This window comes from Balaenoptera borealis (assembly GCF_965194805.1).
Source record: "Balaenoptera borealis genome assembly, chromosome: 3".
Taxonomy (NCBI): Eukaryota; Metazoa; Chordata; class Mammalia; order Artiodactyla; family Balaenopteridae; genus Balaenoptera; species Balaenoptera borealis.
In genome coordinates this window covers 45,281,230-45,305,972 of record NC_138866.1, presented here as the reverse complement: position 1 = coordinate 45,305,972, position 24,743 = coordinate 45,281,230, and the positions used below count along the sequence as shown (strand labels likewise).

The 24,743-nt window shown below is 37.1% G+C and overlaps 1 protein-coding gene across 5 annotated transcripts in view; it reads right to left on the bottom strand.

Moving 5' to 3' along the window:
- The window catches only part of WDHD1 (WD repeat and HMG-box DNA binding protein 1), a 91,002-nt gene that overhangs the window by 33,224 nt on the left and 33,035 nt on the right, over positions 1 to 24,743 (bottom strand). For all 5 annotated transcript variants that reach the window (XM_082386474.1, XM_082386473.1, XM_082386475.1 and 2 more), the window contains 11 exons: positions 21,983 to 22,224; positions 19,132 to 19,269; positions 17,337 to 17,493; positions 8,237 to 8,351; positions 7,241 to 7,372; positions 4,556 to 4,779; positions 4,353 to 4,471; positions 4,106 to 4,162; positions 1,514 to 1,557; positions 911 to 1,081; positions 152 to 282 (listed from right to left, as the gene is read on the bottom strand). In XM_082386474.1, coding sequence (XP_082242600.1) covers positions 152 to 282; positions 911 to 1,081; positions 1,514 to 1,557; positions 4,106 to 4,162; positions 4,353 to 4,471; positions 4,556 to 4,779; positions 7,241 to 7,372; positions 8,237 to 8,351; positions 17,337 to 17,493; positions 19,132 to 19,269; positions 21,983 to 22,224 — 1,530 coding nt within the window. The remainder of the gene's footprint in view (positions 1 to 151; positions 283 to 910; positions 1,082 to 1,513; positions 1,558 to 4,105; positions 4,163 to 4,352; positions 4,472 to 4,555; positions 4,780 to 7,240; positions 7,373 to 8,236; positions 8,352 to 17,336; positions 17,494 to 19,131; positions 19,270 to 21,982; positions 22,225 to 24,743) is intronic.

The following is a 24,743-nucleotide window of genomic DNA, read 5'->3' as shown; positions in this document are numbered from 1 at the left end:
AAGTTACAAGTGTTCAGAATGCCTACTACCTGTGCCAATGTAGTATTTACATGAATGAATAATAGGGCCACATAATTTTGTATTGCTACTTCTGTATGCCTTTTATTGGAATACTACATCTTGAGAACACTAAATTTCTCTATGTACTGACCTTTGATTTTCAGTGTTTTGAGGACACATAGCTGGGGTTTCAGATGATGGATTTTTAGGATTTTCTTCTTTTACTTCCTCAGTCCTATCAGCTTGGGAAGTTCTTTTCTGGAAAAAGGATGCTGCAGATGCCTGTAAAAACAAACATAATGAATACCGCAACAAAATCTAGTATGATTTTATATGTTACAAGCAAATTTTGAAAAATGTGGAGAAATATTTATAATTATTTAGAATTCTTACACCAACATGTGAAGTCCCAAGAGGTTCTCTGTTGAAAATAAACATGTATAAACACACACACAAAACCCAAAAAAACTGTACCTCAAATTTCATGTATTCTAGATGAATAAAATTATATGAAATGGAAAATACAAACGGCAGGTCTATTTTACTGATGACAAATCTGTGATAAAATACCAAAACTGGGACGAAATCTGGGAGGCAAAATCAGAATACAGAACAAGGAAGGATTAGGGCCAGGTACTAAACCAGCTGTCATTAAATAGGGACATGCATCAGAACCACTTGGAAAATGAAAAAAACATACAGATAGATGCATGAGTCCCTGTCCTGGGTCTACATATTTTTAAAAAGTGATTCTGATGCAAAACCAGAATTGAGAACCATTGCCCTCACTAGACAATCACTTATAAACAACTGGAGCCTCGTGTCTCATACCTGAAAGAGTGAACAGAACTAAAGTAAGACAAACAGACTATGAGTTGTGTACTGCAGATGGGGGCAGGTGAAATCATACCTGCTTAGACTTTGGTTTTGGAACCAGAGGCTTTATAACTGGAGACTTTTCATAATTTGTAGCTCGATTAAGTGCAGTAGATTTCTTGGATGATTTGTTCATATTGTCTAAAATATTAGTTGAACGTACTGAATTCACTGAAATGGATGGCTCTTTGGAATTGCCTGATACCTAAAAAGCAAACTAATATTAGCATTTAATGTTTAAAGAAGAAAAAAAAAATGCCAAGAGATTTATTTTTCCTTTAAATTTCTGTTAAGTTTGTACTGTAGTCTCACCTTCGGAATTGAATATATTTGGTATAATCCAAATTAAGACTGATGCGCATGTTCCCAAATACCACATCCCCAAGTTTTGAAAACCTTCAAAACTGTAGGTTCTCAGAAGATAAGTAGAAAATGTAACTCTTGGTCCAAGCAGGAACTAGTGCTGCTTTCATCTTTGTTTATTTTAAGATATTTACTTATTTAAATATTTTAAAATTTAATCTGTTGCAGTCTTTAATGCCTCTTAAGTCTGGGGAGGGTCATCTGGTAGTTTGGAAATATTTCTCCGTATGGAAATGTATTTAAATAATAGAAAGCATCACTGGAAAGAGTTTACCTTGAAGGGGTTTATTCGTCCTTGGTTGCTAGAGGTAACTGCACCTTTCATAAGAAAGAAACCCTCACTTAATAGTGGTAAAACTCAGAAGACTTATGACTTCTATAAAAATAATGGAATATTTTAATCTGAATTATATGAAAATAATGTACTTTGCAACTTTAAAACTATTAATAACTATATATGACCTCCTTCCTATTTCTAAGTCAAAGTAAAAGCTATTAGATGATGGGAACTATCCCAATTTGCCACTATGAAATATACAGATACAATATGTAGAGATCTATTCTTTTCTCCTGTTACCAGGGAAGAATGGTGCCTTATTTTAGCTAGTTAATAATTCCTCTACGAATGCTCTAGATCCCACCCACTCCTGCTTTTCAAGAAACTTGTGCTATCAATGGCTACATGTGTCATCTTTGACTTTTCCTTCTTTATTGGCTCAAGTTTTCCAACTTAAAGAAACAAACAAAAACCAAACACGCTCTCTGCCACATCCCCTTCTCGCCCCCCACATAATTTTCTCTCACCTCCCCTCAGCAGCCAAATTTCTCAAGAGTTGTCTACACAGCTATTCCCATTTCCTCACTATCCAGATGTTCCTCCATCCAATACATGGCTTCCAGCCCTACTACCCTGCAGAATCTGCTCTTGCTAAGAACTCAGTAAACTCTATGCGGCCAAAACTGGTGGATCTTTTCCAGTCATCACCTTGTTTACCTCTCCTCAGCACTCCACACAGCGGAGTGTTCCTTTCTTCTTGATACTATCTCCCCTTTGACTTCTGAGATACTGCATTCCCTGGCTTACCTCCTTCCTCATTTTCTTTTGATGGTTCGTCCTCCTCCTCCTCCTCCTCTCTATGCCTAACCTCATTTTCTCCTCACTTTGATCCTCCCCCAGTGCTCACTCACCCATACCCATGGTTTAAACTGCTATACTTATGTCAGCAATGTTCACTTTATATCTCCATCCCAGAGATACTACTTTCCTGAGCTCCTGACCCAAACAGCCAATAGTAATTCATCGTCCTCCTATCTAAACCTACGTTTCCCTAGTGTTTCCTGACTCAGTAAATGGCACCATCATTCACTCAAGCACTCAAGCCAGAAACTGACAGTTATTCTTCACACCCTGAACTTCCATACTCTCTATATCATCTTCAGAAACACCTCTTCAATTCCTCCCATTCTTTCTACCAGCAATCACCACCACCCCAGTCTATTCAGTCTCACTTGGGACTACCTCAGAAGTCTCCTTATATGCAGTCCTCCTCTTCACAGTGTGCTATACTCTGCCCCTGATTAAAGCCTACAACAGCCTCCCAGCAACCTCAGAATAAAGATCAAAATCCTACCATGGCCTACATGGATCTGCACAGTTTGGCGCCAAAACCATTCAGCACCCCTTTCTCTTTGCTCTCTGTGCTCCTCAAGCCTCTCTTACAGTCTTCACACATGCTGTTCCTTAAGCCCACATGCTTTTCTTCTGCTCCCACCCACCTTTGCCTGGCTGACTCATTCATCCTTTAGATCTCTGCTTTAAACATTCCACGTGGCGGCTTCCCTCGTGGCGCAGTGGTTAAGAATCCGCCTGCCAATGCAGGGGACACGGGTTCGAGCCCTGGTCTGGGAAGATCCCACATGCTGCAGAGCAACTAAGCCCCTGCACCACAACTACTAAGCCCGCGTGCCACATCTACTGAAGCCCGCGGGCCTAGAGCCCGTGCTCCGCAACAAGAGAAGCCACCGCAATGAGAAGCCCGCGCACTGCAACAAAGAGCAGCCCCCGCTCGCCGCAACTAGAGAAAGCCCGCGCACAGCAACAAAGACCCAACGCAGCCAAAAATATATTTAAAAAATAAATAAACATTCCATGAGGCCTTCCTTGGGGTCCCAAACCATCCCCCACCACTGGCTAGATTACAGCCACCTGTTACATGCTCTTTTTTTTTTTTTTTTTTTTTAATTAATTTATTTATTTTTGGCTGTGTTGGGTCTTCGTTTCTGCGCGAGGGCTTTCTCTAGTTGTGGCAAGCGGGGGCTACTCTTCATCGCGGCGCGCGGGCCTCTCACTATCGCGGCCTCTCTTGTTGTGGAGCACAGGCTCCAGACGCACAGGCTCAGTAGTTGTGGCTCACGGGCCTAGTTGCTCCGCAGCATGTGGGATCTTCCCAGACCAGGGCTCGAACCCGTGTCCCCTGCATTAGCAGGCAGATTCTCAACCACTGCGCCACCAGGGAAGCCCCTACATGCTCTTTTAATAATCTGTACACATGTAAAAGTATATTAAAATCAAACTTATATATATATATATATATACTTTTAAAAGCCAGCTGGTACTATAAGGTTTATGCAGGGATCAAACGTGCATGTCTACTTGACTGCTGTAGCCCCCCACCCCAGGCAAATACTAGACACAAAATAGGCATTTAATAAGTATTTGTTAAATGACCACTGTTTCACAAACATTTCTGATTAAAAACAACAACAACAAAACAGGCCCTGAAGAGTTAGGTGTATTTGAGTAGATGTATCACTGTAAAAACTACTTCAAAATTTTCTTGATATTACAAAATCAAAATTTTCTTACCTGACTTAATAGCTGGCATATCAGAGGAATTTACACTTTTGAAAAATGGGTTTTCTCCTACAAAATAATTAAGATAAAACAATACAGTGTAACTGGGAAGATAAAGTCATCTTCTGTAATCAACAATCAGACAGGAAAGATGTCTTGAAAAAGTATGGGTATTCAATTTCCCTCAGCCAAGTAAAAGGGGAGAAGTCACACACATGACACATCTCATCTTTAAACTGCCTTAAAAATGTTATCTTACCATGTTTGTGTATTTCTGGTTTTTCTTCTATATCATCAGCTTCTCCAGTATCCTCTGAATCTTCTTCAACTTGATTTCTGAGCCTTGGCTGACTCCACTCTGTAGGAGTATTACTGTAACTAAAAGACAATGATATTATTCAATAAAGAGCTGTAAAAAGACCAAGTCAACATTCAGGATGGTAAAACTCAAACATTTCTTACCCAGCATTCAACTTTTTTCTGAAATCCTCGTCTTCTTCTTCCTCTTCTTCAGCTTGGGTGGCTGCCGATCCTGCTGCTTTCTCTACAGCCAGTTCACTAAGTCTCTGGGCCAGTATTAATCTCCGAGAACGAGAAGCATATTTAATGGCTAAATTCACAGCATTTTGAGTCATTAGATCAGCAAGTTCCACACAACGAAATTCCCTCTCCAGTTTACAAGAAAGCTAAAGGAAAAAAAGGGGGAAAAAAGTCAAATTATGTTGAGTAAAACTTTTTAAAAATTAAAGAATGATATTACTAGTAGAACTGAGAAAAGTTTTCTAGATGCTGTATCCCTGATTCTAAGAGGCACATTTTTACACATTTTAACATCTCTCTCTGAAGTTGAGAAGCGTCTTACAATTGATGGTGAGTCAGTTTAATTGGCAGCATTTCTTTCTGTCTTAGTGACTTAAATAAGTAAAATAATGGTGCATTTTACAATCAACAATGAAATATGACATATCATTTCAAGTTATTAGTTGCAAGGAGAGTAAGAGATTTATTTAAAAATTCAAAAATGGTCCTCCTAAATTTGTTTTCCTGCCCATTCCACCACCTGCACTCACAAAACAGGGTAGCAAATTGAAAGAAAGAATAAATTGTAAATGATTTGTTATTACTTTGCCTAGAATTGGCACACAAATGCTACTAAGTGAATGTGGGTAGGCAAATAGATTCATCCATTAGCTTTTTAAGTATGACTGTCCATGATCTCTAACTACCAGAAACAGTTATACAACTTCCAAATTAGCAAACAACCTCCTTTTTCTTGCTCTATTTTTTATACTTACAATATAAAATGAAAAACATTCATTTATCATGACTTTTTCTTTTGGTATGAATTTTGACGACTCAAAGTGAGGCAACTGAAGTACAATGTGAGGAAAACTAATACTTCGAAGACTACTAAAGGTCTCATAATTCATACAAGTATTACTTTGTTACTTAGACATGTCAAGTCTGATTCATCAGCACAGATGCTTTAGATATTTACCTGCATGTCCTTCTCAAGTTTTCCAGAATCACTTATCTGTAAGCAGTACTTCTCAATCAGGGTGGTACTCTGCCTCAGAGGGCATTTGGAAATGAAAGTAGTATGGTTTTCCCAGTAATTAGGTGGAACTATGGGCATCTGCCTGGGGACAGGAATGCTAAAGAACTAACAGGGTGCTACTAGCACCCTGCTGAGGAACACTTCACCCCAGCAGAAAAGCTCCTCTACGGCTAAATGGTAAATACATCAAACACGTTTGCTTACATAGGTTGCAGGAAATAAAAAGGTTACTAGTTCATGTTGGTGTACAAATGGGACTTTGTGAATGGAACAAAACTTACTCTATAGTAAACTAATTAAATTTCTTTAACACTAAATGCAAGGCAGTGTTGCATAGAGGTGACAGTAGTGAATATCACCTTTTGGAGACAAGTTACAATAAGCTCTGTGGTCTCAGATATCACTTTTCCCTCAGGAGTTTTTTTCCTCAACTTTAAAATGAAAAGTCTGGGCCATTTACTCTCTTAGGAAATACTGAGGTGCACTATGTATCAGACACTACATCAGTGCCTGGCATACAGTAGTGAACAGGACATGGTCACTGCCCTCAAGGTGTTTACAGTCTAGTGCAAGAAGAGCACAGAAGAAATTACATTATACTCCTCCTCATAAGCCAACCTGGAATGAGGACACAAACTTAAGAATCTTATGTTTCAAAAAGTTCTTTTGTCTCTAAAGATAAATGTACTTAAATATCCAGGGGACCAAACCTGGTCACTGGGTACAGACAAACTTTTACCTAAGAGGGTAACAAAAGGCAGGCATATCTAAAAGCCTGATCAAAGTTCTTAAGGCTGCTCAGCCTGCAGACCTAAAAGTCTACACTCAAACTTTATTTGTTGCACATGATAAGAGAGGAGCTAGAGCCAGTTCTCAAACTTTATTAATAAGCATCTGAATCACCTACAGGGCCTATTAAAACACAGACCAGTCGGCAAAAACAAAAAAGGGAGGTAGCACCAGAAGAGTTTATTTCCTCCTATGATCTTTGATACAAGGCAATGTCTTAAATATTTTAACTGCAACGTGAACTGGGAAACTGAACTTTTAAGGGAGAAAAACACCACCAGATACAACTTAAGAATTCTAGGTTGTGGAACCTGGTGCTAATTCACATACCATTAAGAAACATATGTATAACTGATTCACTTTGTTATAAAGCAGAAACTAACACACCATTGTAAAGCAATTATACTCCAAAAAAAAAAAATTAACAGACAGAACTAGTAAAAGATCACTCTGAAGAATATGCCCCTGGAATATTTCCCCTACGTTTGGGTCATTCCAGGAACAATAGCAGGTACTAAACTGTATGGGTAAAAGTCAAAGGTACAATAAAGAGATGTTTTCTATACATAGGGGCTCTTGGGTACAAAAATTAAATTTCAATAATTGTAATAAAAAATGGGAATGATTAACAACCTCTAAGTGGAATTTTTATCCTATATAAGTAGAATTTAACATTCAGTTCACATCAGCACAGTATGATGTTAAAGACCAATTGATTAAAAATAATAATAATAAATAAATAAATTCAACCTAGGGAAAAGCAATTAACTTTTCTTCCCCACTATACTTATTTTACTCACCGCAAGCATTTTCATTAAAAGTTCCTGTTGTTCTTTTATTGCTTGAATTTTAGTGCTCTCTTCATATTCATAACCATTTTTAGCTAAATAATCAAGGTGGTTGTGAAACGTAACTGAACGCCAGTACTGTTCCTGCAAAAGTGGAAAAACTGCTTAGAGCCAACTATCAGCTGAATACCACGCAAGTGTTAAACATTTATCATACGATACCAGTTTCTGAATAAAATATTTTCTGAAATATTCCTTTCTACAGCTTATTTTACAATTCTAATGTGATATTATGCCTTGACTTAATCTTCTATCCTTAAAAAAAAGAGGGAAATACAGTGACCCTTGAACAATGTAGCAGGTAGAGGCGCCTACCCTCTGTGTAGTTGAAAATCTGCAGATAACTTATAGTCAGCCCTCCATAAATATGCGGTTCCTCCATATCTGAGGTTCGGCATCCTCAGATTCAACCAATCTTGCATGGTGCAGTACTGTAGTATTTACTACTGAAAAAAACCCATGTATCAATGGACCCACACAGTTCAAACCCATGTTCTTCAAGGGTCAACTGTATATAGCATTTTAAAGTTTCCTAGCTATCATAGCTGATGTTCAGAGAACTTGGTAAACTAGATTTTTATAAGCTGATTTGTTTCTTGTTTAGAATAACTAACTGCAAGATAGCGAATGACTTTTGATGACACAGGGCTAGGAGTAAGGTGAGGCAAGCCTGGCGCCTAAGGGTACAAAATTCATGGAGGCACGTCCTCTTAGGCACTTGTCCAAGCCCGAGAGTGAGTGCCTTACCCTAATGAGGCCCTGACAGTCACAGCCATTTACCTCTTAGACAAAGTCCCTGGAAGCAGCCCTCTTCCCTCACAGCTACTGCTATTTCTTTAATTATAAAGTAATGAATACTCAACACTGGTCATCAGAATAATTTTAAATGTCTGTGTCACAGGCAGGGTATTATCAAACTCAGAGTGTCGAGGTAAGATTTGTGCATACCTCCATTTGTCCTTTCTCTGTGGCAGTCTGACAGTAAGGAAGCTTAAAGGATAATACAGCTACAGCAGGGCGTGGAAGGGTGGGAGGAAATCGAGAACCTTTGCAAGGAATACACCTGTCAGGAAAGAAACAGTCTCACCATAAAAACTTTCTAAAATATCATAAAAACTGCTACATTATAAATTTTCCAAAAGTTAGTAACTTGGAATAATATTATTCCAATAGCTGGCTTAATAATATACAAAAGATTCCTCTTTTAAAAAAGTACTTTAGGCCTGATTAAGTATCAAAATTATCCCTCCACGTACTTCAAGAACTTCAAAAATCCCTCCTCACATCAGCTTTATTAAATTAACAATCACTAAAAGTGAAATCAGCTCTTTTCAGATTTTCCTTAGCAAAATGCCCACTTTCAAAATACAGAAATTGTGCCATAAACACTTGTTATGGGATCCATGTTATAAAACAGACCGCCCTAAGATAAAATGCTGATAAAGTATATTCACTTTCATTCATCAGTTGGAAATACTTGGTACTGTTGGTAGAAAGTGTCATATAAGAGAAAAAGAGGGTGAAATGTCCAATAAGTGTTTATTATTAGATATTGGTGAGAGTGAAGCAGAAAATCCATTATCATTATAAAAAGGTTATACTGTATATCTGCTCTGCTAAATGAAGGGTTGCCTTATGTGGTAATAGTTCAGTTGGCAAGGACTTTTCTGACTAGAATATGTAAGGCACTCATATATGCCCATCAGGATGAGTACCAATGCAATTTATGAATTAAAAAGCATTCATCAGAGTGATTTATATATGCAGAATACTCTTTTAATGTATGTACTCCAAATTATTTATAAGAAAAACATAATTGCACACTCTAAGTACTATAGACAAATTTTCTAATTTTTATAAAGTCATTTAAAAAACATAGACCCTTGTTCAATACTTCCTAACAGCCATCCGGTAGTACAGCCTTTTCATCACGGCTTTAAGTTATGACTTTCTTGAAGGAAAATACTAAGTAGAAATTAGGCCCTTAGGTTTAAATTTTTTTTCATAAATATCTTCTAATATTATCAAATGTCCACTAGAATAGTTAAAAAATAAATAAGTGGCATTACCCAGGAATATTACATAGGCTCCCTTTCTAGTAAGATTTAAATACTCTTTCCTTCTTTTTGTGAAAATTTAATAAAAACAAACATGTTTTTAGAGTTCCAATATTTTTTAACATAAATCCTCATTTCTTTCTACCTCCTCCCCTTTTATGATTTCACATAAATCAGTGGTTTTCAACACATAGTATGAGGTGGCAATGTAAATACTCAGCGTTTGAAAAACCTCTTGTAGCAATTCTGTTATGCACCTATTCACAAAACCATTTTAGTCATGCAAAACGGAAGACAGAGCATGTGCATTCAGAAAGGACGAGTGCAATTACATACGCATATATGTACATTAACAAAACTAGGAGGAACATTGGGAGTAATCTTAATTGCCTTAACATTCTTTTTTCTATAAAGTGACTTAGACTCTCCTGTTTAAAAACATTTTACAACTCTAATACTTTATTTAGTCATAGTAAGCAATTATCATAAAGAAAAATTGATAAGGATTTTACTAATAGCTTTTTTAAAGCCACATTTACATCAAAGCAGAGCACCAATTCACATTTCTTATCCTTTTCTTAGCTTTAAAGACATGAAGTAAAAAGACCTTTTCTCTGTTAGGTATCTCTTTCATGGAAGAGGAGGAAAAAACAAACTCATTTGACTGCTAATTTGATGGGTTTTGCCTACAATGAATGAGTTTCCTGGAAACTGTGGCTAAACCATTTGGAGGATAAAATGTGAAAAAATAAACCACAGTTTACTAAGGAGACAAAATTACTTCAATTCCTTTCCAAACAAATCACAAAATTTGTTCTCTTATATTAAAGAGTTGAAAAATATCAAACTGGAGAAAACTAGGGCCAATGTCCAGATTAAGTTTCTAAGAGTTAGTGAGTTTTGCTTGTCTTCTGTGTTGCATGGGACTCTTTTAGTGTTCGACGGGATTTAACTCTTTTAGAGCACTGACTCAGGAGTAGATAATGATTTTACCAGCCAACTCTTCAAGGCTGCTGGCCCAATTTAACTTCATGTAGCATAGGACATGTAGTCAGTACTTTTAGCAAATGCTTGTTAAATGAACATAACTTGCAAAAAAAAGTTTGTTTTCAAGTGCATTAAATAACTCTTAAGAGTTTTTAAAAACCAAAGAGAATGCCTGATATGATATGAAGTGCCTGCATAAAATATCGTTAAATAAATATGTTCCAATATCAAAAAGTAAAGCAGAATAAGGTAAAAAAACAAAAACAAAACTAAACTAAACTAAAGAGAAAAGGAACGCTGATGTTTGTAGAAAGCAAATTAGATTGTGGCATGAAAATTAGTAAACTCTCAGTTATGTATTAACCAGTGGTGACAATAAAAAAAATCTTCAGAGGAAACCATAAAGACAGTTTCTGCTAAACTGAAGTTCATTTCAAACAGAGGTAGGAAATCAGATACGCTACACAGCAGTAATTAAGGGCAGGTGTTTTGTACTGATTCAAATAAATTTTTTAAAAATTATTTTTAACAAAATGTATTTCCTCACCAAAAAGAAAGCATAAATACTGCTGAATCTAGGTTAGAAAATGTATTTTAAATGGAAAGATTATAGAAACATAATCATTAACCACGAAATACAAGGCTAAATGCCTTAAAGTAGTGACAGTAAGAAAACTACTGTTGTTATTAACAACTGACATTCAATGAACACTCACTAAGGGCCAGGCACTGTTCTAAGCACTCCTACATCACTTCATCTTCACATTAGTTCTTTGAGATGGGTACTAGCTTCATCCTGGTTTTAGAAATGAGGAAACAGAGGCACAGAGAGTCTAAATGTCATGGCCAGGGCTACACAGTGAGCATTTCAGCCAGGATACTGCAGCAGACTCCAGCACTGGACCATTATGAAATGCTGCCTTTCCAGAGGAGCAAGTGGTTTGCTATCTTTACCACGAACACTGAGAGCAAACGGAAGCGTTAGAGATTTAAATAAATATAAGAATGAATTTCTTGATAGCAAGGATAATTAAGTCTCATTAAACACAGCAGCAGGCTACTAAAGATGGTTGTACAGTTTTCTTCCCTGGGCTTTCACGGACCTCTCTATCAACAGGAAGGAAATTAATCATCCTCTACATGTGTCTAAATGTAAGGAAAGCTAGTATGAGAAGTGCAGTAGGCCATACTGAGAAATGTAGCTTCCAATCTTTGAAAAACATTCTTATTCAAGTTGATTCTTCCAGAATAAAGCCAGGAAAAAATGAAAAACATCCTGATCAATTTATCACGGTATATACAAGTACATATATTTTTCAGCATTATCTTCTCAGTGTATCAAATGTCAGCCGTATGAGATTCCCCTCAGTAATTCAATTATTCCCCTAGAATAAGCCAGTCCTTAAGGGATAAGTTTATTCTTTCAATCTATTTATCAACTCAACTTCCACTGTTCCTGTATTTCAACAGAGAAAATATAGGAACTTTTTTGCTACTAACTAGCTGTGTGATCCCAAGTTACTTAATCTTTTTGGGCCTCAGTTTTCTCACCTGTAAAAATTGGGGAAAAGGACCAGGAGTAAAGACAGAACACAGGAACTAGACCAAAAGAAACTGGTGGTTCTCACTTTTTTTATCCCTGTAGGGCTGCTGAGCTTTGCAAAGTGACTATGCATTCACACGGGCACCATGAACTGTCTACAGCATGAATAAAAGAGCTTCCACTTTATGTACAAGAATTTTCACATGCATGTATATGATGTAACTTACAATAAAAATTTATGTTCAAATATAATCTTTAGGTCTATAGAAACTTTCTGCTATTATGGATTTTCTCTATCAACTGATACTCACTGTACAAGCTGCTATCATTTGTAGGTCATGAAATGCTTTGACATTTAAAAGGACTCTTATGCTTAAAAATGTCAGGGGCCACTGGCCTAGATAATTTCTAAAATCCTTCCAAGTCTAAAAACTGTAATTTAGAGTCCATTATTTTTTTTTATCCCATGTTGAATTTTTTTAAAAATTTATTTATTTATTTATTTTTGGCTGCGTTGGGTCTTCGTTACTGCACGCGGGCTTTCTCTAGTTGTGGTGAGTGGGGGCTACTCTTTGTTGTGGTGTACGGGCTTCCCATTGCGGTGGCTTCTCCTGCTGCGGAGCACGGGCTCTAGGCGTGCAGGCTTCAGTAGTTGTGGCTCACAGGCTTCAGAGCGCAGGCTCAGTAGTTGTGGCGCACAGGCTTAGTTGTTCCGTGGCATGTGGGATCTTCCCGGACCAGGGCTTGAACCCATGTCCCTTGCACTAGCAGGCGTATTCTTAACCACTGAGCCACCAGGGAAGCCCTCCCATGTTGAATTTAAGTTAAATGTTACCAGCTGTAATTATCATGTCTTTTAATGAGAGTTAAAACTCTTCACAGATCTTAACTATAAAAGCAAGTAAGAAAAAAAAGCCAGCTGTACAAATTATTAGAGGGTGTAAAAATTGAACTTGATAAAATAGTTTTAATATTAAATGAAAAACCAAAATTATTCATTACAAATGAATAACTTCACATACTTCCTTAAGATAATGATATTAACAAACAAAATGTATCATCTTACTTGAATAAACATTAGATGGAGTAGTAAAAATCCTTCTAGGTTCAAAACTAAACCTCTGATTAAGATAAAATATGAATTCTTTCATTCAAGTTACTAAAAACTTGATTCCTGGAAACACACATGTAAAAAAAAAAATCCCTGAGAACAACCTACACTCTAAGAACTGTTAGAAACAGTTAACTAGGGACTTCGCCGGCGGCGCAGTGGTTAAGAATCCACCTGCCAATGCAGGGGACTCGGGTTTGAGCCCTGGTCCGGGAAGATCCCACATGCTGCAGAGCAACTAAGCCCGTGCACCACAACTACTGAGCCTCCGCTCTAGAGCCCGCGAGCCACAACTACTGAAGCCCGCGTGCCTAGAGTCTGTGCTCCGCAACAAGACAAGCCACCACAATGAGAAGCCCATGCACTGCAACGAAGAGTAGCCCCCGCTCACCGCAACTAGAGAAAGCCCACGTGCAGCAACAGAGACCCAACGCAGCCAAAAATTAATTAATTAGAATTTTTTAAAAGTTTAATAAATTCCTTGTGATACTAAATATGTCAATAATGGACTATCTGGAGACTTTGAAAACACAACATACAGAAATAATAACCAGCAATTCCTCTATGATTTTCTACTAAGTTCAATTTCACATTCTTTAAGAAGACTATGTCTTCTCAAACATCCACACTGCCAACCAATGCCTTCAAAAATACCCTCTATCTTGCTTCAAAATCTGCCACCAAAACAGAAGGCATCAGACAGGAATTCCTGTCACCTTTCATCCACTAAATCTATCTGCATTTGCACCTATCTTCTTCCTTCTCATTACATCCGATAAAATATCTTTAAAAAAATCATGTATATATACATCTTCTTTATCCATTCAGCTGTCGATGGACACTTAGGTTGCTTCCATAACTTGACAACTGTAAATAATGCTGCTAGGGACACTGGGATGCATGAAACTTCTGCAATTAGTGTTTTTGGTTTTCTTCAGATATATACCCAGCAGTGGAATTTCTGGGTCATTTCTGGGTTTATTTTTAGCTTTTTAAGAAACTTCCGTACTATTCTCCACAGTGGCTGTACCAATTTACATTCCCACCAACAGTATATGTGGGTTCCCTTTTCTCCACACCCTTGCCAACATTTATTATATGTGTTCTTTTCCATGGATTATACTTCAAATAGCAAGTACTAGTTTTTCAGCAGGATAAATCATAAAGACAGATTCACTGGGTCAAAGGGCATATGCATTTCTAATTCTGATAGTTCTTGACAAATTGCCTTCCGCAGGGATTGTGACCAACTTACACTCCCGTCAGCAATACATAAACGTGGTTATTGCCCCACAGCCTCATCAGCTAAGAGTGTTACCAAATTTTCAGATTTTTCTAATAGGTAAGAAGAGAAATCTCTTTTTAGTTCTGATTTGTGTTTAATCTTACTTCAAGTGACATCAATCATCTTTTCATATATTTGAAAGCCACTTTTATTTCCCTGATTATTGCTTCTTGAAATAGTCTCCACTTAGTTTCTATGACATGACCCTCTCCAGGCGATTTTTCTCTTTTTTTTTTTTTTTTTTAAATATCGTATTATTATATTTACTAGTTTGTTGTATCTTTTTTTTTTTTTAATTTTTATTTATTTATTTATTTTTGACTGTGTTGGGTCTTTGTTTCTGTGCGAGGGCTTTCTCCAGTTGCGGCAAGCGGGGGCCACTCTTCATCGCGGTGCGCGGGCCTCTCACCATCGCGGCCTCTCTTGTTGCGGAGCACAGGCTCCAGACGCGCAGGCTCAGTAGTTGTGGCTCACGGGCCTAGTTGCTCCGTGGCATGTGGGATCTTCCCAGACCAGGGCTCGAACCCGTGTCCCCTGCATTGGCAGGCAGATTCTCAACCACTGCGCCACCACGGAAGGCCGTGATTTTTCTCTTAATTGCTTAGCTAATCTTCCTTTTTCTCATTCAAAAGCTTCTACTCCAATAACTGACCTCTAAATGCTGGAATTTCTTTGGGGTTGGACTGATACCTTTTGTCTCTTTCTTCTCATTTATTACTATAACTTTATATACCTTCTATAATCTGATGATTTCCAAATGTATATAACCAGCTAAAATTTCTGAGTTTGAATCATATATTCCAATACCTTCCTTCTTTTTTCTTTTTAAAGTTAAGCATTTTCTCTCTTTTTTAAAAAATTTATTTATTTTTGGCCGTTTCGGGTCTTCGTTGCTGCGAGCGGGCTTTTCTCTGGTTGCGGTGAGCAGGGGCTACTCTTTGTTGTGGTGCGCAGGCTTCTCATTGCGGTGGCTTCTCTTGTTGCGGAGCACGGGCTCTAGGTGCGTGGGCTTCAGTAGTTGTGGCATGCAGGCTCAATAGTTGTGGCTTGCGGGCTTAGTTGCTCTGTGGCATGTGGGATCTTCCCAGACCAGGGCCCGAACCTGTGTCCCCTGCATTGGCAGGCGGATTCTTAACCACTGTGTCACCAGGGAAGCCCCCAATACCTTCTTGATATCTTCCTTTGGATATTGTGCAGGCTTAACACACCCAAGAGAGTATTCATTTTTATCTTCCTTATTTCTATAAATGGTACAACTATCTATCTAGTAGCTTTAACTAGAAATGTAGGTGTCATTGATTCTTCTCTCATTCCCAACCCCCAAACTACCAGCAAATCCTGTTTCTATCTTGAATCTGCTTCTCCTCATTTCCACTGCCCCACACTAGTTCCAGCCTACTCTGAATGACAGAGTAAGTCCTAATCCTTGTGACAACTAAAAACAATACCCCACATTTCCAAACATCCCCAGAAGAGTGGAAAAACCCCTGGTTGAAAAATTGGTCTCCCTGCTTCCAGTCCTACCCTTGCCAATCCGTTTACCACATACATTTTTCTTTTTATAGTATAAATCAGATTATATCATTCCCCTGGATAAAACCCTTGAATGACTTCTTGTTATACTTCAAAGAAAATCCAAACTTCTCTATCATGGCCTATAATGCAGCCTATGTCTAACTTACTGATATCAACTTGGATTTATGTTCCCTGCTACCCCTTGCTTCTTTGTACTCCAGCCATGTTTACATCCTTTTAATTCCTCAAACACACCAAGTTCTTTCTGACCTCACAGCCTTTGTACATGCTGTTTACTCTGCATGGATTGCTTTTCAATCCATTCTTCCATAACAGACCCCCTTGGCCTCCAGGTATCATTCTAAGTACTACCTCCATTAAGAGACTTCTATGACTGGGACTTCCCTGGTGGCGCAGTGGTTAAGAATCCGCCTGCCAATGCAGGGAACATGGGTTCGAGCCCTGGTACAGGAAGATCTCACATGCTGCGGAGCAACTAAGCCCGTGCGCTACAACTACTGAGCCTGCGCTCTAGAGCCCGTGAGCCACAACTACTGAGCCATGCGCCACAACTACTGAGCCCACAAGCCTAGAGCTTGTGCTCCACAACGAAGCGTAGCCCCCACTCACTGCAACTAGAGAAAGCTCGTGCGCAGCAACAAAGACCCAACGCAGCCAAAAATAAATAAATACATAAATTTATTTTTTAAAAAAAGAATCTTCTATGACCATACTATCTAGAAAATGCTCTTCTGTTATTCTTCATCATGGGTCTGCTCAGATTAACGGGTAGTATTTATTCTAAGTAGTAATTAATATTTACTTGTTTCTGTTATCTGTCTCCCCAGTCAGACTATAAGCTCCATGAAAGCAGAGACTTCTTTGTTCACCAAGTATCTGTACAATGTCACTGACAGTCTTTTTGACCAAGAAGATGTTTGGTGTCAAAAAAGAGGTAAATACTCAACACAATACTGAATAGAGACTATATGTACTGAGAATTCTGCACTTGCAGTCAACTACTAAATTTCTACTAGCCCACTCCCCTATAACAATAATGAAGCTAAAAATCTCAAAAAGCACCTAAATTATATATTCAATTCTAAATCAAAGTTTAAAATAAAAGGCTATAATAAAAGATGAAATGTGATGTTTACCCAAAATTCCCCTCCCTATCTGGCTGAAATAATGCTAGTCACACTAATAAACTTGTTTTCTTTTCATTTTTTTAGGCCATGCAGCTCAGCCTGCGGGATCTTAGTTCTCCGACCAGGGATTAAAACCATGCCCCCTGCAATGGAAGCGCAGAGTCCTAACCACTGGACCTCCAGGGAATTCCCTTAGTTTCTATTTTGCTCAATAGGTTCCAAGTCAAGCAATTGGTTGAAAACTTCAAAGTGAATGTAAACAAATTCCTAATTTAGTGAATATGGAAAGCAAGAAAATGAGCTAAGGTTAAAGATTTTAAAAATACCTTTAAAGATAAGCATAATAAAGAATTTCAAAGTACTTTTTAAAAAGAGTCAACTAAGCATTTTCTAATAGCCCACCTCAGTTGCTGGGGATTTTCATGGATACCAACCACCCAGCAGTGATCAGATTTTCCTTTGCAGTGCTCTCTGGTGTTACATACAGGAGTCCATGTATGACCAAGTCCTCTGTTAAGCATTCGAACAATGCCTTCTGAATCCACATAAAATGGGGTACCTATATACCAACGGAAAAACAAATCACCTGGAAACATAGCTATGTATTTGTTAAATAAATCCTTTTTCAAATACACACACCAGTCAATCAACTTTCAATTCAAAAGCAAAACAAAAAACAAACAAAAAAACCCAACCAAAAATAAAACCTCCCCAAAACCAAAAAGACAAATAATCCAAGATTATTTCCCATAAAATTTCACTAACCACAGAGAGTAAGACCTAACTGAATAAAAGGAAAAAAAAATTGCATGTGATGTGACTAAAATTTATCCAAAAAAAAGAGGGAAAAAAAACCCCTGATCAATTCAGTGAAAACTATGCCACCTGCTGGAATACAGCAGTTTTTTAAAGCCAATTTCAGTAAAGAAGTTAAAATTGAATCTGAAGTTTCCTTGGTCAAGAGAGACTTGGAAAAATGAGGAGAACCTAATGCAAGGTGACGATGTAGAGAAATCCGTCCTTAGTACTCTTCTTCCTCCCCCCTCTCTTGGCCTTGTCACTGTTCTGTTCCCCAACAGTTCCCCACTGTTCTGCTCCTAGACTTACCTAGGAAACAAGTAAGCATCCCTGTTTCCCACCTACTCTGCTCCCATTTCAGGAAGTACATGGCAAATTCCCTAATCATCCTTTATTTATCTGTGACTTCACACCCCTCTTACTCTGCAAACTGCAGTTTCCTCAGGGTCTAGATCTGATTGGTAACTGGGAGAAAAAAATACAGCTATATGAATGGAAGTTATTAATGGTCACATTATTAAAGCATAAGTGACTAATAATATCCCAATAGAAAACACATCCAGAAATGGTTGGGTTTTTTTAAAGACAAACTGGAGTTTCCAATGATGTAATTAAAGGGCATGAATCTCCAATAATAGAAATATTTAAGCCAGAAGACAGGGTTAACAGGTGCCTTAAAATAAGGTACTCCTCAGTGTCCTTCAAATCATCTGTCATAACCCACTATTAAGTGAGTCAACAACAGCACACTGTTCAATAGAAATATCATATGGGCCACAAATGTAATTTTTAATTTCCTTCTGCCACATGACAAAAGGGGGAAAAAAAGTGAAGTTAATTTTAATAATATATTTTGTTAAATCCAATATATCCAAAATATTATCATTTTAACATGTAATCAATGTAAAAGAATTATTGAAATTTTTTACATTTTTTTTTCATACTAAGCCTTCAAAATTTGGAGAGTATTTTATAGTTATAGCACATCTCAACTCAAATTAGACACTTTTCAAGTGCTCTATATATAGCCACATGTGGTTAGTGGTTACTATAGTGGAAATCAGTAGAAAATTCCTGATTTTCATGTAGAATCTTCTAAAAAAGCCAAAACTTGAACACTGATTTGTATCTCCTTTTTGCTAGCTAATAAACTTTCAGAAAAATTTATTTCCCTCTTTGTAAGTTTTCTAATCAGAATTCTGATGAAGAAGAGATCTTGTACACAGAAGAGTGGCTACCTCGCCTGGAAATTCCAGTTTCCAGTTCTGCCAGTATATTAAAATAAATAAATTTAAACATAAAATATAGACAATTTATCTTTAAGCAAATTAATTAGGAATAAATAATGAAGCAATTTTCTTCTTGAAAAATGACTTTAATATAAATGAATTTATCTTGCCTTCAGCTGAAAAGCCAACCCATACAAGGTAGGATTTCCTTGTAAGAGGAAGAGGATCCCCATGTAAAATTTGTTTTTTCTTTTTCCCCAGCTCTAGCAGTTGAACTCCAAGGCACTGATCCCCATCAAATCCTGTACCTAGTGAGAAAATGTAAATATAAATCAGGTATCAAAGGTTATTTAGCTATGATGATGCAGTTTAAATTATTTTCTCTGAATTGAATTTTATTTTGTGATAAATTCCTAGATTAATTAGCAGTACTTTTTATAGATAATCCACTTACCTGAGGCACCATTCAGGGATTAGAAGCAGAATAGTATGTTACATGGACTATTTACATAAAGTGTTTATAAGTGGTAATTCATTCACTCAAGAAGTATTTAAAGAGAGCTTACTTTGTACCGGGTACTGAGGCTACAATGGTAAACAAGACAAAGTCAGTGTTCTCCTGAAACTCATATTCAGGTAGGATAGGAAAAACTAATTTAAAAAGAAAGAAAATACTAAGTGTCATTATCAAAGATTAAAATACTAATGTGATAGAGTATCAGACTGAGTGGCTACTTTAGATTGGACAGACAAAGGTGGCCTTTTGAGAAAGTGAAATTTAAACTGAGATATGATTTGCAAGTTGGAGTCAGCCATCCAAATGACAGGCGGAGGAGCACTCCAGTAGACAGGGAAAAGCTAATGAAAAGGGCCTAAGTTGGGAACAAGCTTGGTGAGTTTGAAGAACACAATGAAGCCAGTAGGGCCAGAACCAGTAACAAGAAAAAAAAGTGGTAAGAGATGAGGCTGAAGAGGCAGGCAAAGGTCAGATCACGCAGGACCTTGCCACCTGGGATAACAAGTTTGATTTTTATTCTAAAGCAATAGTAAGACATCAGAGGATTCGGAGCAGAAGAGGAAAGTGATTGGATTTATGTTTTTTGCTATTGCAAATATGTTCCTATAAAAGGGTTTCATCTTTAAGAAATTCATGGAAAAGACTCTGACAAGTACAGGTTTCTGGTAACTGACTGTACTGCTGAACTGAATGAATAAGCAGAACTGAATTTTCAGAACTCTAATGAAAAACTGATGAACTCATAAAAGTGCTAACAAAAGATCAAGATGAAAAAAAAAAATTAATTACATGGGACTGAGTGAGCTGATGAGGATGAGTATAATTTTTGTGACTTTCTGTCTGAACTAAAAAAAAAAAAAATCCAACAAGGACTCAGAGGCAAAGAATATACAAATCAATTTTCACTGCAAAGTAAAGGAGCTGTTACAGTGGAGGATTACTGGACTGAATGTCAATATTATGACATAGTATGACTGTGTTTCATGTTTGGTAATTGCAATCATTGTTGCTTTTGTTGTGGTCATCCATGTACAATGCTTGGTGTCAGTCTATTTATCTCTTGTAAAAATAAAATATAGTGTGTGTGTGTGAAAAAAAAAGAATGATCTTAGCCCACAGCAAACAGACAAAAAAAAAGAAATAAAAGAAATTCAAATTGGAAAAAAAAAAAAATCACCTAGGCTGCTATGTGGAGAATGGATTGTGGCAGGCAAGAATTGAAGCTGAAAAGCTAGTCAGGAGGTTATTCCAGCAGTCCAAGAGATGATGTCTGGGTTGCACTGGGGTTTTAGTGGAGATAAAAAGAGACAGATGTGCAATGTGTCGTGTGAACTGACATGATAATGACTTTGCTGACAGAGTGATGTGGGGACGTGAGGGAAAGAAAGGATAACTCTTAACATTTCTGGCTTGAGTAGCTAGATTGATAGTATGCTGTTTACTGAAATGGAAAAACTAAGAAGCAAGTTTGGAGGGAAAAAGAAAGCCCAGAGGCTTTATTGTGACCAAGTTAAGTATGAGATAAATATCAAAACTCTACATAGAGATTTCAAGTCGGCAATTGAATATGTAAGTCTGGAGACACAAGGAGGGGGTAGGGCTGGTGATATTAATTTAGAAGTCATGAACACATAGATGTATTAAAGCCATGGGTGTTAATGAGATATCCCAAAGTAGTTTCTCAAACTGCATTTTTTGACCTGTGAGTCATGAAATCAATCCAGAGTTACAACCAGAATTTAAAGAAAAATGAAATCAAAGAGTAAATATTGTCCATGAGACTTTCATTCTAGTTATATCTGCAGGTATGTATAGAATAGCAACATAGAATATATTTCTCACTAGGGCTAAGCAGTCGAAAGACTAATAGCTCCTGACCTAGTGAAAGGAAGAGAAGGGGGCTGTGACTGCGCCCCGGAGTACTTCAGCTAAGAGGGGGGCATAGGAATAGGAGCCAGCAAAGGAGCTGAAAGAGTTATCAGCTCCTAAGGAAAAAAAATGGGAGAGTGATGTCACAGAAGCCAAGAGAAGAAAGTATTTCTGGTGGAATTATTTAAATAAATAAGCATAAAAAGATCATCAGTAACCTTAATAAAACCAGTCTTAGCACAGCGATGGGGACTGAGGACAGAATATGAAGTGAGGAAAAGGAGGCAACAACTTTTAAGTCACATTCAAAGTTGCTTTGGTCCTTCACACAAGGAGTTAGTTTATTTTTTGAGGCATTTAAACTCTGATAATTCTTATAAGATATAGCTATGGAAGCAATTAACCAAACTCTACCTTAGAATTCTTTCTATAGTACAGTTTTTCTATAAATAAAATGTTTTCATTTTCATTGCTATTAGTGAATACAACAAAATTCTGTACAAAGTCTATATTGATTCAAATACTAAAATAAATGCAAAAGGAGATACAATCCAAAACAGAGAGGAGAAAAGCTTAAGTAATTTCCATTTTACTTCAGGTCATGGTAAAACTATAAAATAGTAGAAAAAATCTACCTCTGTGATAAACAATGACAAGCTGTTCTCCATGTCCTGCCACTGACACAACAGGCCCAGGGAGACTGAAGACCTCTTTTTGAACACCTCCAATGGTAAACAAGCGAAGGAGCAAGGCGCTAGTGGCAGCAGCAGCCCACCCCTGACCAAGACATATGGCTTCAATGTTTTCATTCTGAGGCATGTCTACTATCCACTCTTTGCTTGAATCCCATGAACTAAAGTGCAGGCAGTGAAGCTTGCTAAAAATTAAAACAAGACAGAAACAATCAAACTTTCACATTTGATATTTTATACATATATATAACTAATCATTACACCCAGTAACAATCAAATAGTTTATTTTTCTATTACACACAAACAATACAAAAATGGCTTTAAGAAAGTAATTATGAAATATCCTTAAAATGAACTATGTTAAAACCATTAATAGTCATGTTACTGAAGAATATTGAAAGATACAGGAAAATGCTCACAATATAATGTTAAATGAAAAAAAGCAGGATAAAATCAGTAGAGTGTGATCCTAGGCTGCAAATACACACAAAAATCACAACCAAATTTTTAAAAGGGAAGGAAGCATCAAAATGTTAGGCAAGAGTCCTCTCATTGCAAAAACAAAAAGAAAATTTAATATGGGAGAACAAAGAGAAAAAGAAAAAAAAAATTCATAATCCCACCAGCAAGATTACCAACCACTGCTAACAATCTGATTTGTGTTTCCAGTCTTTTTTCTTTGCATATTTACATACATGCAAGTTATTATGAAACTTAAGCTTCAAAATGTAGATACCATAGTATTTAGAATCAGAGGCAGTACTGACTTCCTAAACAGTAATTTTAAATTCAAAATTAAAATAAAGGGAGATGAGGGACTTCCTTGGTGGTCCAGTGGGTAAGACTCCGTGCTCCCAGTGCAGGGGGCTCGGTTTCCATCCCTGGTTGGGTAACTAGATCCGGCATGCATGCCACAACTAAGAAGTCCGCATGCTGCAACTAAAAGATCCTGCATGCCGCAACGAAGACCCAGTGCAGCCAAAACAATTAAATAAAATAAAATAAAGGGGGATGGGATTTCCCTGGTGGTCCAGTGGTTAAGATTCCGCGTTTTCACTACCGAGGATGCGGGTCAATCCCTGGTCAGGGAACTAAGATCCCCCAAGCCAGGCAGCTCAGCCGGAAAAAAAAGGGGGGTGGGGGTGGACCTAGAGATTATCATGTTAATCGAAGTAAATCAGAAAGAGAAAGACAAATACCATATTATATCACTTATATGTGGAATCTAAAATACGACACAAATGAACATATCCACGAAACAGAAACAGACTCACAGACATAGAGAACAGACTTGTGGTTGCCGAGCGGGAGGGTGGGTGGGGGAGGGAAGGATTGGGAGTTTGGGATTAGCAGATGCAAACTAGAATATATAGGATGGATAAACAACAAGGTTCTACTGTATAGCAGAGGGACCTATATTCAATATCCAGTGATAAACCATAATGGAAAGGAATATGAAAAAGAATATATATAACTGAATAACTTCTCTGTACAGCAGTAATTAACACAATATTGTAAATCAACTATACTTCAATAAAATATTTAAAAAATAAAATAAAAGGATAACATTGTATATGACTGTGAAATAATATATCTAGGAAAACAAAGAGAAGAACAATCATCAATCAGGAAATCATAACAATCTTTTTTTTTTTTTTTCATAACAATCTTAACAATCTGAAATCAAAATTGCACATGGAGCCAAGGGGGAAGGGGGATATGGGGGGATGGATTGGGAGTCTGGGGTTAGTAGATGCAAACTATTATATACAGAATTGGATAAACACTGAGGTCCAACTGTATAGCATAGGAAACTATACTCAATATCCTGTGATAAACCATAATGGAAAAGAATATAAAAAAGAATGTATACATATGTATAACTAAATCACTTTGCTATACAGCAGAAACTAACATAACATTGTAAAACAACTGTACTTCAATTAAAAAAAATTGCCAGGGAAATAAATGTTCTAATTATGTAAGATATTCTGAGTTAGAGACACTGAGTCAACAGTGATTATTTTAGTAAACTGATTTAATTCAATAATAAAGTATTGAGTTGATTTTACAATGTGTAAAATTAGGAAACCAATTAAAATATCAAAATGACCCAATTTGGTGTTTCTCAGGCTTTAATGCATACTCTATCACCTGATGATCTTGTTAAAATGCAGATTCTGACTCAGAAGGTCTGGGTTTGGGTCTGTGATTCTGTGTTTTCAACACGCTCCCACGTGACCCATGCCCCTAGTTTGTGGACCATAATTTGAGCAGCGAGGAACTAATGTATCCAGTCAGAAGGAATTTAATTTCAAATCACCTGGGAGTTAGTAAAATCTATGATCAAGTGTATAACCACTATGATCAGCTGAAAAAATTAACAGGGCAAGCTGGCTGAAATAACAAAGCTGAATAAAATATTTTTTCTTCTTTAAAAAAAATACAGATTCTGCATCCACTGCTTTTCCATCATAATTTTCTTGTCTCTATATCTACCTACCTACCTGGCAACCAACCAATATATCTAAGAAGTCTAAAGTTTTTTAAGTTAAAAAGTCAAAATGACAAATAGTACTAATAACATTTTTAGTGTGCTTTTCCTTTTTTTTTTTTTTAAAGAGAAGTTTCAAATCTAATCTATAGTGACAAAACCCACATCAGTAGTTGTCCAAGGCTGGGATTAGATTAACTGTTAATTGTT